General features: G+C 51.5%; 1 protein-coding gene across 3 annotated transcripts in view; it reads right to left on the bottom strand.

The window, feature by feature from the left end:
• Positions 1-2215, bottom strand: part of LOC105478434 (cartilage acidic protein 1) — a 165243-nt gene extending 163028 nt beyond the window's left edge. For 2 of the 3 annotated variants that reach the window (XM_011735721.2, XM_011735723.2), the window contains exon 1: positions 2042-2215. In XM_011735721.2, coding sequence (XP_011734023.2) covers positions 2042-2065 — 24 coding nt within the window. In that variant the 5' untranslated portion in view covers positions 2066-2215. Of the gene's footprint in view, positions 1-1389; positions 1409-2041 lie in introns of those variants that run through there. The other variant, XM_011735722.3, reaches the window with a different exon arrangement.
• Positions 2216-14038: the final 11823 nt, after the last annotated feature.

Below are 14038 nucleotides of genomic sequence, written 5' to 3'. Positions count from 1 at the left end.
GCATCGGAAGCAAGGGAGCGCTTGAGCATGGGAGGCTGTCAAAAGCTGTTTAATAGGACTGCCTTCCTGGTTGGTGGTATTCTTTCTAAAAGAGTCTATTTCACTCCCTAGAATTACACAGGCAATTGGTCCACACATTCACAGGGGCACCCCTGTGCAGCCATAGGACGTCTTAACCAAACATCAAGGTGCCAAGGAATAAACACCAGGATTCAGAATACCAGGTGCTGCCCAGATGGAGAAGGGAAGAAAGAGCAACAAGCAGGTATTTCGCTGCACAAATCCCCAGTGGAGAGAAGGTCTTGGGAAACGCAGCAGAAAAATGTTGACTGCAGGCAGACAACGATGGAGCTGGGGGTTGGGATATGGATTGATAGCCCCCATAAAATATCTCCAGGCTGAAGCAGGTACCCTAGGAGTTTGAACATCCACCCACATTCAGGGGTGGGATAAGGTGGAGGATTCAGCCCCAAATGAGCAGCCACAGAGCAGGTTTCCCCGACTCCCCACACACAGTTTTCACCTTCTCCAGAGTCCATTAGTACCCACCGGAAAGTGGAATGTTCTAATTGTGGTCCTCTGTGTCATCATCAAGACCCTCAACTCTCTTCATTACCTCTTAAATTGACTTTAGGACCTACTGCCAGAAGGATGTTCTTAACCAAGTCAGAGAGAGAGAGAGAGAGAGGGAGAGAGAGAGAGAGAGAGACAACATTTTCTCAAGAACCATGCTGGAACAGCCACCATGTTCCCACTTTTCCAGCCTCCACCTCTCCCCCATGGCTGAGGGTGAGGTACTGTGTGACTCTCTCAATGAGCTCTAATTCAGTCTTGGACATCTCCAGCCCCAAGTCATCTGGGTTCCAAATTTCTGTCAATCGCTTATCTCTTCCCACATGAGTTCTCCCCTGACTCAAGACAACACTATAGAACTGTCCCCTGTCCTGGAACCCTCTTCCCTTCTTTTCCACCTGGCTTCACGTGGAAAGTCCTGCACCCATACAAGAAGATATCTCAAGTACGACTCAAGAATGTGTCCTGTCAGGAGAACTGAAGCATCTCCTAGATGTGCAGAAGCCACACTAGGTGCACCCACCACCATCACCAGCAGCAGCGGCAGCAGCAGCAGCAATATTCATTAGTCATTCCCGGAGGAAGCCCCCCCAGGCTCTCAACCCTAGGAGAATTTCCCCGCCACTCTGGGAGGCTTCCATCCAGGCTGGTATGACTTTGGATTCTTGAGTTGCTTTCTGCAGAAGCGGGACTAACCAGGGCTCCCAACTACTGTACTGCAAAGAAGCGCGCTGCATTGCTGGGCATGCCCCCAAGCCCGGCCTGGCTGCCCCATCAAAGCCTCCAAGTGCCCCCACGGGGTCGAGGAGGACTCACGGTTTCCCTGGAATGCCTGAAGCTGGCTTGCCTGAGGCAGCCTGAAGGGAAGACCACACCTCGTCCAGCATAAGGCGGCTAGCAGCTACGCCGCGCGCGGGGCTGGCTCCCGGAGCTCTCTGCCACCCAGCGCTGTGCCCGGGAACTGGGCTTCCCGGGGGAGGAAGAGTCCAGCCCCCAGGGCTCTTCCCCAGCCTAGAAGCGTAGGCACTCGGCCGAGGCCAGTGGCTTCCCCGGCCCGGATCTCAGCCTGGCTGACTGGGAGACTCTCCCGATACCCTGGCACGTCCCTCCTCACCCGCTCCGCCCCTCCCGGCCCCGGAGGCCCCCTCCCCTGACAGCTGACCTCCAGCGCGCCCCCAACACCTTCTCTGTCAGCTGCGGGCTCTTGCCCCCACACCTCGGCTCCCACCTCTCCGCCACCTCCAACCCGGCCCCCGCCTCGCCCCCCAGCCCGCAGGGGAGGCTCCGCGCGCCAGTCGAGTCCAGCGCCTCCCAGCAAGTTAGGAGCGAAGCCGCCGCCTTCGCGATCTCCGTCTTCCCCGGTTCCCGGGCGGCGTCCCCGCCATCCTCGCGGGCGGATCCGGGGGGCACGCAGAGCTGGAGAAACTTTCCCTGCCTGAGGGTGGGGGGCACCGGTGCGGGTACTCACGCCGGGGTCAGCGCTCGGAGCCATCCTCCCGCTCTCGGCCCCGCCGCCTGGGGGCGTGGGAAGCGGGCGCTCGCTGTCGCCTCTGCAGCCGGCGCCGCCGCCTGCTAGCTCCCAGCCCCGGTCCCGGGCTGGCCTCGAGCCTCCCGCCCCGACGCCGCGCGCTCGCTTTATACAACTCCACTCGAGCGCGCCCGGGCTTATGTAAAGGCTGGCGGAGGCCCGCAACCAATGGCGCGGCAGCTGGAGCCGGGGGCCCGGGTTGGGGGGCGCCCGTGCGGCCAATCGCGGCCCAGGGAGCCCGGGGAGCCGGGCGGGGGGAGGGAGCGCCTCCCCGCGCTGATTTAGGAGCCGGGATTGCGGTGGTAGCAGCCGGCAGCCAGGCTGGCCCGGCGCGGCGCGGCGGGCACTGGGGTGGGCGGCGGCGCAGGCGGCGGCGAGGGCGGGCGCCCCCCCGCGCCCCGCCACTGCGTCGCGTAACCTTCAGGAGGCAGCGGGGCCTGGCGAGGAGGGGAGAGGGCGCCTGGCTGGGCACTGGGGGCCCCGGGCGGGAGGGAAGCGGGGGTCCCTGGGGAGGCCGCACAGGGAAGGAATGCGAAGGGGGAGGAGAGAGCGGCGAGCCCCAGGACCTCGCGGCCACGCTTGCGCTCAGGACCAAGGGTGGCGGCGAGAGCGGCGTCGCTGCCTTCCCGTTTCTCCCCCAGGATAGCGATCTGGCGTCGCCGGGCCGGGCCATAGCGGCCGCGCGAGCCGCGCTGATGGCGAGATTTCGACTTCGGATCTAGCGCGGAGCCGATCTTTATCCAACCTGGGGACGTGTCCAAGCACCTCCCGGGGACTGCTGAGTATGGAGAGCAGGGCTCCGCGACGGACCCCGCAGGCGGGGAGCGGGCGAGCGCAGCTCCGAGATCAGGCGCGCAGAGGCCCAGGCGGCTGCCGGCAGTGCCGCTTCCACCCCACCCCCGTCCCCACGGGCAGTGCCCCCACCCCGCCCCACCTAGTCCCCACCCCAGCAGTGGCCGGGTCGGGCCTGGCCCTCCTGCTCCTGCTGCCCGCGTCCTACTAGCCTCCCTCACCGCTTTGATCACAGGTACTGCTCCCCTCTCTTCGCCCCTAACCCGCTGCCGTGGTGGGGGGATAGCTTCTGCCTCTCTGGACCAGGGGAATGGGGGTGCTAAGCGCCAGAAAAACACACTTGATCAGCAATACTCAAAATACCACTGTCCAGGCAGGAAACTGGCCTTGGTGGGTCACACTCTGAAGGCAAATCCTTTATTTTACGCCTAGAATAGAGCCTGGCACATAGTAGGCGCTCAGTGTTTACTGAATGAATTCGGAGTTTCCATTAGTGAGGTCTTGGGTTTCTGAAAGCTGGGTAAAGGGCTACAGAAGAGAAAGACTTGGGAATCCACCATCGGAGAGGGAAGGAGCTAGGACTGTTTTCCCATCTGTTAACGCTTTTGTGACCATCACCCACTAGTCTGGCTTCTGGGCCCTTGACTCTTAAAATGATTTAAATGTGTTCTTTTATAGAGGGCCAGTCAGCCAGTCCCTGGCCCCTGTTATCCCTGGATTTTGAGCAGAACTACCAGGACCTACTCTGGGCTCTGTTTTCAGGTCTCTGTGATCTTCCTCTGAAAAGAAAGAGCTAGGCATAGACAAACTTTCTGGCTTTTTGAACCCCCATCAAGCCTTTAAGGGTTGTGGGCGCCTTTGAAAATCTGGCAAAAATTACTAAATCATTTTTGCAGAAAAATATACAAACACACACATTTACACACACACACACACACACACACACACACACACACACACACACCCCTTGAGTATACTTTCAGGATCATTAGGAACCCTGAGTCTCTTAGGGCTCTGTCCAATGTCAACCTGTTTCTTCAGGGGTCTAGGACAGTAGTTTATAATCACGCTCCTTTTGGGGATCACAGACCCTTTAGAACCTTTCAAGAATCTCATAAATGTTATGGATCTGTTTCTTATAAAAATGCTTACTCACATACAGACATGTTGACATGCAACTTTAGGACGGTTCATGGATCATTAAAACTTAATCTAGGGCCCTGATTAAGAACCTTCATCTATTGGCAAATAGACTCTGCTCCAAGGCCGTATCTGATCCCCAGCTCTCTGCATAAGCAGTCCAGTTGGTTCTGCACCCTGCTGGAGAATGCCACTACCTTGTTCTGAGGCCATCTGAGTCATCTGGCCAAGGCTCTGGCACCTGAGAGGCTATCTCCACACTTTCTCTGCATCTTGGTCCCTGCCACCCTCTTAATGTGGAAATAAGTTGCAGGTTGTCATATTCTGTCTGATCTATGAGCATTCCTTAGCCAGAAACTCCAACTCAGGGAGACAGCAAGTGACTGGTAATTAACCAGTTTCACTCAATCCCAAGCATCTGAGCACACCTTTCTTGGTTTTTGTTCTCACCTTTCTCTCCGCCGGCAAAGCTGTGCACAGCAGCCCCAGCTGTAGCGCCTCACCTCACCCAGACCCGACAGATTTAGTAACCAGCATGGTAATTATCAGCATTAGCCAACCAGATGTGAATAGATGCTCTGTGCAAAATAACTCTATAATAATCTCACACTTTCCTGCAGCTAGCCAGGTAAGGTTACAACAGACCAAAGGTGCTAGGGAAGGACAGAAAAATGCAGGAAATGATGGAGATGTTCCAGCCAGGAAGTGCTCCAGGGAATACAATCTGGCTTTAGCACTTGAACTTGTGAGGGTTGAGCCCAGTGGGCCAGGAAGTCCTGGCTGGAAAATTTCTCATTTCTCTGATGTCCTCTATGTCCATTTGCTCAGTTCATGTCAGTGTCTGTTCAGAGCTCCAGCCCTGCCACCCTCCCTATCCCATGGTAGACCTCTTGTCCTCCCACATTGCCCAGACACACCCAGCTTTCTTGAGGCACATGCACACAGTTATAAGACTGAACTGTGCCTCTCCGGATCAAATTCACATAATGAAGCCCCAACCCCTAATGTGACTGCATTTGGAGATAAGGCCTTTAAAGGGACAATTAAGGCAAAATGAGGTCATAAGGGTGGACCCTAATTCAATAGGACTAGTGTCCTCATACGAAGAGAAGGAGACATCAGAGATCTCCCATTTCTCTCTGTATGTCCTCAGGAGAAAGCCTGCGTAAGTAACAGAAGGAGGCCATCTGCAAGCCAGGAGCAGGGCCTCTGAAGAAACCAGATCTGCCAGCACCTTGATCCGGGACTTCCAGGCTCCAGAACTGTGAGAACATTAACTTCTGTGGTTAAGCTCCACATCTGTGGTATTGGCTGTGGCAGCCTGAGCTGACTAATAAACACATTTTCAGCACATCCTTACCCCAAGAATCTTGTTCAGGCTCCGGTCCTTTGATCCCAGTGAAGTTGTTTTTCTTCAGAGTGTTCCCCCACAAACTTCTTCATTCTTACCTAGGAAACATGCTTAAAGTGTTTTCTCGTCTGCTCATATCCAAACCAAGACTTCCCTCCTGAACCACCTTCCAAAACTGCCCTGGCCAGCAGTTTTCAGCTCTCCTGCAGGTCTACACCATCTTATCACCTGTATGCACATTTGCTTTTTTCTCTGATTGTTTCACTCAGTGATACTTGGCCTCCCTATCAGAATATGAGCCCCTTGAAGTCCAGAGTTTGTACCTTACAGTTGACTACCTCACAGAGCCCAGTATGAAACTGGGCACAGAGTGAACACACAGTAGATATTTGCTGAGTTATTCCAATTAAACTTATTTACTTAAAAACATTATTAAAGCTATACAGTACTTCATTTTCTAAAAACTCAAGACGTATTGTGTGTGTTAGTCATCATCAACATCACTGGAGCAGGAGTTCTCAGGAGCTAGTTTTCTCCTAAAGTCTAGGCTCAGAGAGGTTGGACTTTACACAGGTTGCTAACAGTCACACAAGTCAAGGACAGGACAAAAACTGTAGGAAACACCGAAGACAACCTCCAGCCCCCACATCCTTTCATTGACAAATGACTTTGTTAATTCTCTCTCTACATTGGAAGATTTGCAATTCTTGGTTTCCTTGTGGCCCTCACTGATCCACTTCGCTATCTTCTCACATGAGAAGTCAAGATCCCAGATCTTAGAGATTCTTCTGTCCCAAGAGGTCTGTCATGGGAGAACAGAGAGGCTGGTACGGTTCCTCACAGCTTTATCTGAAGCCCTTGAAGCCAGAGGCATTTTAGAATTCAGAAAGGTACCACACATTTCGAAACATCCTCATGAAACCTTGAGCAGCATATTGAAATCGGACACATTAATATTTCTGCAGCAAAATATATGAAGTTTACACTAAGCAGGTGTGAGGATAAAGTAACTTCACATCAGTTTAGGTCAGATTTTGCTACCAGATGAGTTTTGGCATCAAACTTGCAAAACAAAAATCCTTTTGACTTACAGAGATTTGAGGGTTTGGAATTGTAGAAAAGGGATTGTGTATTTTAGCCTTGATTGTCCCAAAAGAAATGAATCTTTTTGTTAGGGGGTGGAAAAACAGTAATAGTTGAAAATGGGAAACCACAAACTGAAAGAAATGAGGAGCTAAAGGGAGTGTGAGGAAATAACCCCTTCTCAGACCAAGTCATATGGAAGGGTAGTCCCTTTTTTGCAAGGAGTACACATTTATCACATGGCTGATGAGTTTCAGATACACTTGTGTTAACAGTGGCTTGTAAGTGGCAGATGTACAAGACGGACTTTCAAGGGGAGGTAGGTTAGGGGTAAATTTGACAGGAACTCTTTTTTTTTTTTTTAGAGGGAGTCTTGCTCTGTGGCCTAGACTGGAGTGCAGTGGCCCCATCTCAGCTCACTGCAAGCTCCGCTTCCCAGGTTTACGCCATTCTCCTGCCTCAGCCTCCCGAGTAGCTGGGACTACAGGCGCCCGCCACCTCGCCAGGCTATTTTTTTTGTATTTTTTAGTAGAGACAGAGTTTCACTGTGTTAGCCAGGATGGTCTCGATCTCCTGTCCTCGTGATCTGCCCATCTCGGTCTCCCAAAGTGCTGGGATTACAGGCTTGAGCCACGGTGCCCGGCAGGAACTCTTTTAGAGAAGTCACAAACCTTGGGGGATGGTTCAATCAGGGCCAGAGCCATCACAGATGCAGAACAGAGTCTTCCAGATGGCCAGAGAGTTAGTTCAGAAGACCTTGAGCTGCAAGCGCATGCTGCAGAGAAGCTCTTCCAGGCAGACAGCAGTCCCAGGAAAGGGATGCTGGAGGAAGGAGGACATGATGGAATCTTGGGAAGTCTGGTTAGAAAGTTTAGAGGCTGTGGGGCAGGGGGAAGCCTGAGGGTAATGATGCAAGCAGGTGTCTGCCCATCATGTTAACCTGTGCCAAAATAGCTTGGGTTCCAGGAACTCACCTGCCTGTGTGTCCAGTGAGCTATGGGGTTTTCCCATACTCTCGTGGGAGTGGCTCTGCAATCTGAGGGGCTGGTTAAGAATGTGATATAGGGAGGGAGATGGGAAAAGGGAAGCCATCGTGGGCCCCAGACCACACAGCTCTCTACCCCTGCTTGAGATGCTCAGCCAGCAGTCTTTATGATAAAGGGGCTCCCTGGAGTCCAAGTCAACAGCAAGGAAGCTTCATCTTGGATCTTCATCATTGTTGCTGACCTTGGTCCTGCTCTGCCTTTCTTCTCAGGTCCTAGTACCACACTGTTACCTTTTTCTTCTGACAGAGCTCCTGCTGGTACCCCCAGCTCCAGTCACTGGGTCTCCATCCCATTCTTACCTCCTGGTGCCCTACTCCATGACCCAGGACCTCAGGGCCTAGGATTCTGGGGTCTGGATACTTTTCTTTCTTCCCTGAGGTTGAGTCTTTACCACCTGCTGCTCCACATTCCAGGCGTCAACTGTCCCCTTGAACCTCTGCCAACTGCCTCATGCCAACTTCCTTTAACATGCCCCCAACCTGGCCTCACTTTTGTCTCCAGCAGCCAGGGCCTCCCCAGACCCTGGCCCTGCCTTGGTGGACAGGTCCTGTTTCAGGTTCCAGCCCTTCCAGGTCTGGCATATTCAGCTGCCAACCCACCCAGGTTTCTGACAGACATGAGCTTATGGTCATGGTTTAAAAGAGAAAAGAAAAGAAAAAAAAACCCTGTCAGCAGTTGGGTGGTGGTAGCACACACTTACTAGCAGCAAATGCCAGCGAGCTCCTGAGCTAGGAGTGCCCTTGTCAGTTTCCATCCTAAGGGAAGAGAGAGAAATGGGTGAAAAGTGAACAGAAGAGGAAGGGGAACAGGAAGGAGTAAATAAAAGGAGGGGAAGAATCAGGAGAAGAGAGAAAGGGAAGGGAGGATGTCGGGAGAGGAAGCAAAGTGGGGCAGGAAGAGTGTCTGTAGCTGTACCCTGTTTTCAATGTGTAAGCTGAGCATGGAGAGCTTGTCATCCACAGAGTCAGACATTGACACAAAAGAAGATGGAAAAGGTAATTGAGCCTGTGTGTACGTGCATGTGTGAGGAGGGGGAGAGAGAGAGAGAGAGACATAGGAAAAAGAGAAAGAGAAGAGTAAGGAAATGGGCCATCCAGGAAGTAGAAGATAGAAGTGGAGGGCTAACAAGCTGGACAAAAATCGATGGCATCTGGAGAAAGGAATCCATGTTTGAAATTTGTAAGGGCCATCATTTCTGATTACTCTTCTGATGTCATTAACCAGGGTTTGTGGAAGACCCTCTGCCCCAACCACCTATCTCTGCACCTCTTGCTTGGTTCTCTGATTTGTTACAAAGCCCTATCCTCATCCTCACCCAAATTCCATTATAGATAGGATGGATCTCTCATGGGTTCAGCTTGAGGGTATGGAGGTATGTTATGACCTGCCATATGCAAGGGTAAAATGAGGATAATAAAACCTCTTGACGGGGATTTCATAAGAAATACGTGAGATAATGTACGCAAAACCCTTAGTAGAACACCTGGCACATAGTGAGCATTCCATAAATGACAGCTATCATCCTTCTTCCTTTCTTTTTCCTCAGTCTCTGTACCCAACTGTCACCTCCTTCTGCCTGTCATTCTTGTGAAATGCCACTCACTTTCATCCCTTTCTCTTCCTCCAAGCCCTTTAGCACATCACATGTGCATTTTTCCTATTGCAGACATGTAGAGCCCCTGACTTCATATTCGCCCCACTCCAATCTATGATAATCCTTTAATTGTGTAGCACTTTATAGAATAAAAAAAAATCCTCATTAACGTCTATGAGATAGACACATAAATGAAGGCTCAGAGAGGTATAGTGGCTTGCCCAGTGCAGCACAGCGAATAAAAGGCAGAGCTGGGGCCAGGCGCGGTGGCTCACGCCTGTAATTCCAGCACTTTTGGAGGCCAAGGCCAGTGGATTACCTGAGGTCAGGAGTTTGAGACCAGCCTGGCCAACATGGCAAAACCCTGTCTCTACTAAAACTACAAAAATCAGTTGAGCATGGTGGCAGGCGCCTGTAATCCCAGCTACTTGGGAGGCTGAGGCAGGAGAATCGCTTGAACCCAGGAGGTGGAGGTTGCAGTGAGCTGAGATCGCACCATTGCACTCCAGCTGGGCGACAGAGAGAGACTCCATCTAAACAAACAAACAAACAAACAAACAAACAAAAAAAGAGCTGTGATGCAAATGCAAGTCTCTTGGGCCAAAATCAGTGCATTCTCCACTATCCACAGAGTTGAGTCAGTAAGTGATTCTTTTTTTTTTTTTTTTTTTTTTTTTTTGAGACGGAGTCTCACTCTGTCGCCCAGGCTGGAGTGCAGTGGCCGGATCTCAGCTCACTGCAAGCTCCGCCTCCCGGGTTCACGCCATTCTCCTGCCTCAGCCTCCCGAGTAGCTGGGACTACAGGCGCCCGCCACCTCGCCTGGCTAGTTTTTTTTGTATTTTTTAGTAGAGACGGGGTTTCACCGTGTTAGCCAGGATGGTCTCGATCTCCTGACCTCATGATCCACCCGTCTCGGCCTCCCAAAGTGCTGGGATTACAGGCTTGAGCCACCGCGCCCGGCCAAGTGATTCTTTTATGATGCTATTATTGAGTGTAGAGACCTGGTTTTACATTTCCCATAAACCTCTTCAAGGTCTGACCCACAAGAGGCCCTTAGTCAGTGTCAGTTATTTACTTCCAGGCACCCAAAAGAGCTCAGAGCTACCCTTGGCTTAGCCGTACCTCCATGGTAAAGAGTACTCTCTGCTTCAGTGTTGCTCCGTTCACACCCCAGAGGCAGGATCCCAGCCTGGACCAAGGCTCTCACACACCGTAGATGAGGGCTGAGCAGACCCGAAGCCAATATTCCATCCTTTGGTGAGGCAGGGAGAATATCGTGAGGAATTAGGCTTGTTTAAGTATAGCTCAAACCAGCAGAGAATAAAAGCAACTCCATGCTCATTGCAACAGAAAGGAATTGAGATTTCATGAAAAGAAGGGCTTTTTCTGCGTGAGAGTTGTGAGATGTTAGAACGAGATTCCTGCAGAGGTTGTAGAAACTGCTCCCCTGGAGGTCTTTAAGAGCTGGAGCGCTATTCGCTTTCCAGCGGGATGCGGGGCTGAAGGCTGTGTGTGCAGGCGAGGGCACAGGCAGCTGGAGGAGGGCTCAGGATGCAACAGGCCTGACCTGACACCTCCGCCGCGGGAGGCAGGTAGGAACTCAAAGGCAAGGCGGGGCAGGGCTGGGAGGAGAGAGCAGGCCCCAGGGAGGCAGGAGGTCAGAGGGGCAGACAGCACGAAGAGTCAAGAGTCGTAACAGGCTGTCGAGTTCGGTTCCTGGTGGAGAGCCGCGCAGGCTGTTTGTTCTCCGGCATGTGCAACTGCTGCCTGCTGGCGGGGCTGTGGGTGAGGCAGCGTGGAAGTAAAGGGTGGGAAAAGGTGCATTTTGGACCCTCGCATTGATTGGACCCAAATGGACAAAAGCCAATTATTTTCCTCTGAGTAAAGCAAGGTACCGAGGCTGGCCATCAAAATATTAAACACACTTCGCTTCTTGGTCTTTTGGCTAAGATCAAGTGTAAAATATTAAACACAAATAACTAACTCTGAAGGGAAGTCTTACACAATGCTTGTTAAACAAGTATGCTGGAAATATTCTGGGAACACAAAATACCCCAGATAAAAGTGCCACATCTTCCTCCTTCCTGGAAGATCCACTTTCACTAGAAGACCCACTCTGGAAGATCCACTTTCACTAGAAGACCCACTCTGGAAGATCCACTTTCACTAGAAGACCCACTCTGGAAGATCCACTTTTACTAGAAGACCCACTCTGGAAGATCCACTTTCACTAGAAGACCCACTCTGGAAGATCCACTTTCACTAGAAGACCCACTCTGGAAGATCCACTTTCACTAGAAGACCCACTCTGGAAGATCCACTTTCACTAGAAGACCCACTCTGGAAGATCCACTTTTACTAGAAGACCCACTCTGGAAGATCCACTTTTACTAGAAGACCCACTCTGGAAGATCCACTTTTACTAGAAGACCCACTCTGGAAGATCCACTTTCACTAGAAGACCCACTTTGCCAGGGGTGGGGAGAAAGAGGAGGAGTGGTAGGTAATTTAACTGGTAAGAAATAAAAATATCTGGCTGGGCGTGGTGGATCACACCTGTAATCTCAGCACTTTGGGAGGTCAAGGTGGGCGGATCACCTCAGGTCAGGAGTTCAAGACCAGCCTGGCCAACATGGTGAAACCCCGTCTCTACTGAAAATACAAAAAAGTAGCCAGGCATGGTGGCGCATGCCTGTAGTCCCAGCTATTTGGGAGGCTGAGGCAGGAGAATTGCTTGAACCCAGGAAGTGGAGGTGGCCGAGATCCTGCCACCACACTCCAGCCTGGGTGACAGAGTGGGATTCCGACTCAAAAAAAAAAAAAAAAAAAAAGGAAAAGAAATAAAAATACCTAATTATGATTTGAATAAATCTGCATATATCATGGAGCTGAATGTAAAACTGTGCGAGCATAATTTAAACAAAGCATGAGCCTTGAAAAGACCTTCCAGGCTTCCTGTTGGGTAAGATTCTCAGACTCCCCCAACCGTGTGGGGATACGTGTAACCTTTTCTTTTGCGTTTAGAGTAGTAAAAAGTTTTAACAGTGCTGCTTTAGTATTTACAAAGCATTGTTTCACACCACATCTTATTGGGATATTCAACAAGCATTTAAGCACTTTCTGTGTGCCAGGCGCTGTGCCCTTAATGACAAAGAAGCGGGTATTTGTATTTCCCCTATTGTGGAGAAGAGGAACTAGAAAGACGGGGTGACTCCCATCACCTCCCAAAGTTCTCATGGGGCAAAGCAGAGCTAGGAATGTGGGTGTCTTTCTTGGCATGCTGTGCCTTTCTGTCATGCCTGCTGCCCTTTCCATATCTCTGCAATTCCTCCTACACCCATTCCTGCCATTAAGCAATTACACAGCACTCACCGCCACGTGCCATCCTCCTGAGAGATTTCCAGGCAGGAGGGGCAGGTCACAGGCAAATGGGAAACCCAGGAAAACCAGCTGGTGCCTGTGCCTTTTCTCCTTCTGCCTGTGATTATGACATGGTCTGCACGCATTTACAGGTAAGGGCGTTAGCACAGAGTAACTAACATCCTCAGGTCACAGGCAGAGCATCCAATTCTGTGGCTGGGCTGGTGGAGTCACAGCTCAGCGCAGAGCCCTAGGTTATCTGGGATGTGATCAGTGCACTGGATAGCCCAGGATGGATTGCTCAACAACAGGCATTTGTCCTGGGCTTGTTAGGTGTGGGCTCTGTGTTAGGCTGGTGGGAGAACAAAGATAAACACAACCTCTGCCTTCAAGGAGCTTACCATACAGCAGGAAATTGGTGCCCAAGTTGTGCTGAAAGAGATAAGGAATAGGGCCAGGCACAGTGGCTCATGACTGCAATCCCAGCATGGTATTGCTGTGAGTCCCAGATGAGGTACTGCATGTGGAATGGCTGGAGAGTACCTGTCTAGAGTATGCTTGAGTGACAGTCCCAGCTTTGCCACTTACTTTGAGAGGAAGAGGTGGGAGGATCGCTTGAGCCCAGGAGTTTGAGACTAGCCTGGGCAACATAGGAAGACCCCCATCTCTACACACACACACACACACACACACACACACACACAAAATTATCCAGGGTTAGTGGTGCATGCCTGTGGTCCCAGCTACTTGGGAGGTTGAGGTGGGAGGATTGCTTGAGCCCAGGCGGTCCAGGCTGTAGTGAACCATGATCATGCCGCTGCACTCTAGCCTGGGCAACAGAGTGAGATCCTGTTTCAAAAAGAGAGGGGGTGGGAAGGGAGGGAGGGGGAGAGAGAAACACACACACACACAGAGGGAAGGAATAGAAATGGGCTGGAGAGATGTGGCTACCAGGTGATGTCCCTTCTTCCCACATTCTGTGAGCTCCCTTTCCAAGGCACTGTGGGGGCAGGAGACATTTCCTTGGTTAGTGTGCACCTTCACTCCCCATCTGCAAGTGGAACTCCTCCTTCTCTGATTATTCATAGTTGTCTCATCTTCATCCTTAGTCAAACATTCACCTTCTTTCTCTGCAGCTTCCCAGCAGCCACCTCAACCAAAGCCAGGGCAGCCTGTGGTCATAGCCCATCCACCTATGGCACTTTACAGATGATGGCAGCACACACTGAGACTGTACGTCCAGGTGCTCAGAACTGTTCAACTGCTTAACTGTTTTCATCATCCTAAAAAGCCTGTGATTCTGTTCTTATGCCCATTTTATAGGTGAAAAAGCTGGGGGTAAGTAAACAGCAAGTAAGTGGCAAAGCTGGGACTGTCACTCAAGCACACTCTAGACAGGTGTTCTCCAGCCATTCTGCATGCAGTGCCTCCTCTGGGCCTCACAGCAATACTGTGTGTAAGCGGATGGGGAAATCTAGACCAGAAGGCTCAAATGTATTACTACCAAGCTCAATTGATCTACAGGCAAAGTGGACACGGGAACCTAGGTCTGCCTCTTAGCTGGTGTTCT

Source organism: Macaca nemestrina, chromosome 9 (assembly GCF_043159975.1).
Source record: "Macaca nemestrina isolate mMacNem1 chromosome 9, mMacNem.hap1, whole genome shotgun sequence".
Taxonomy (NCBI): Eukaryota; Metazoa; Chordata; class Mammalia; order Primates; family Cercopithecidae; genus Macaca; species Macaca nemestrina.
The sequence above is the reverse complement of the archived record's forward strand: the minus strand, read 5'-3'. Positions and strand labels throughout refer to the sequence as shown.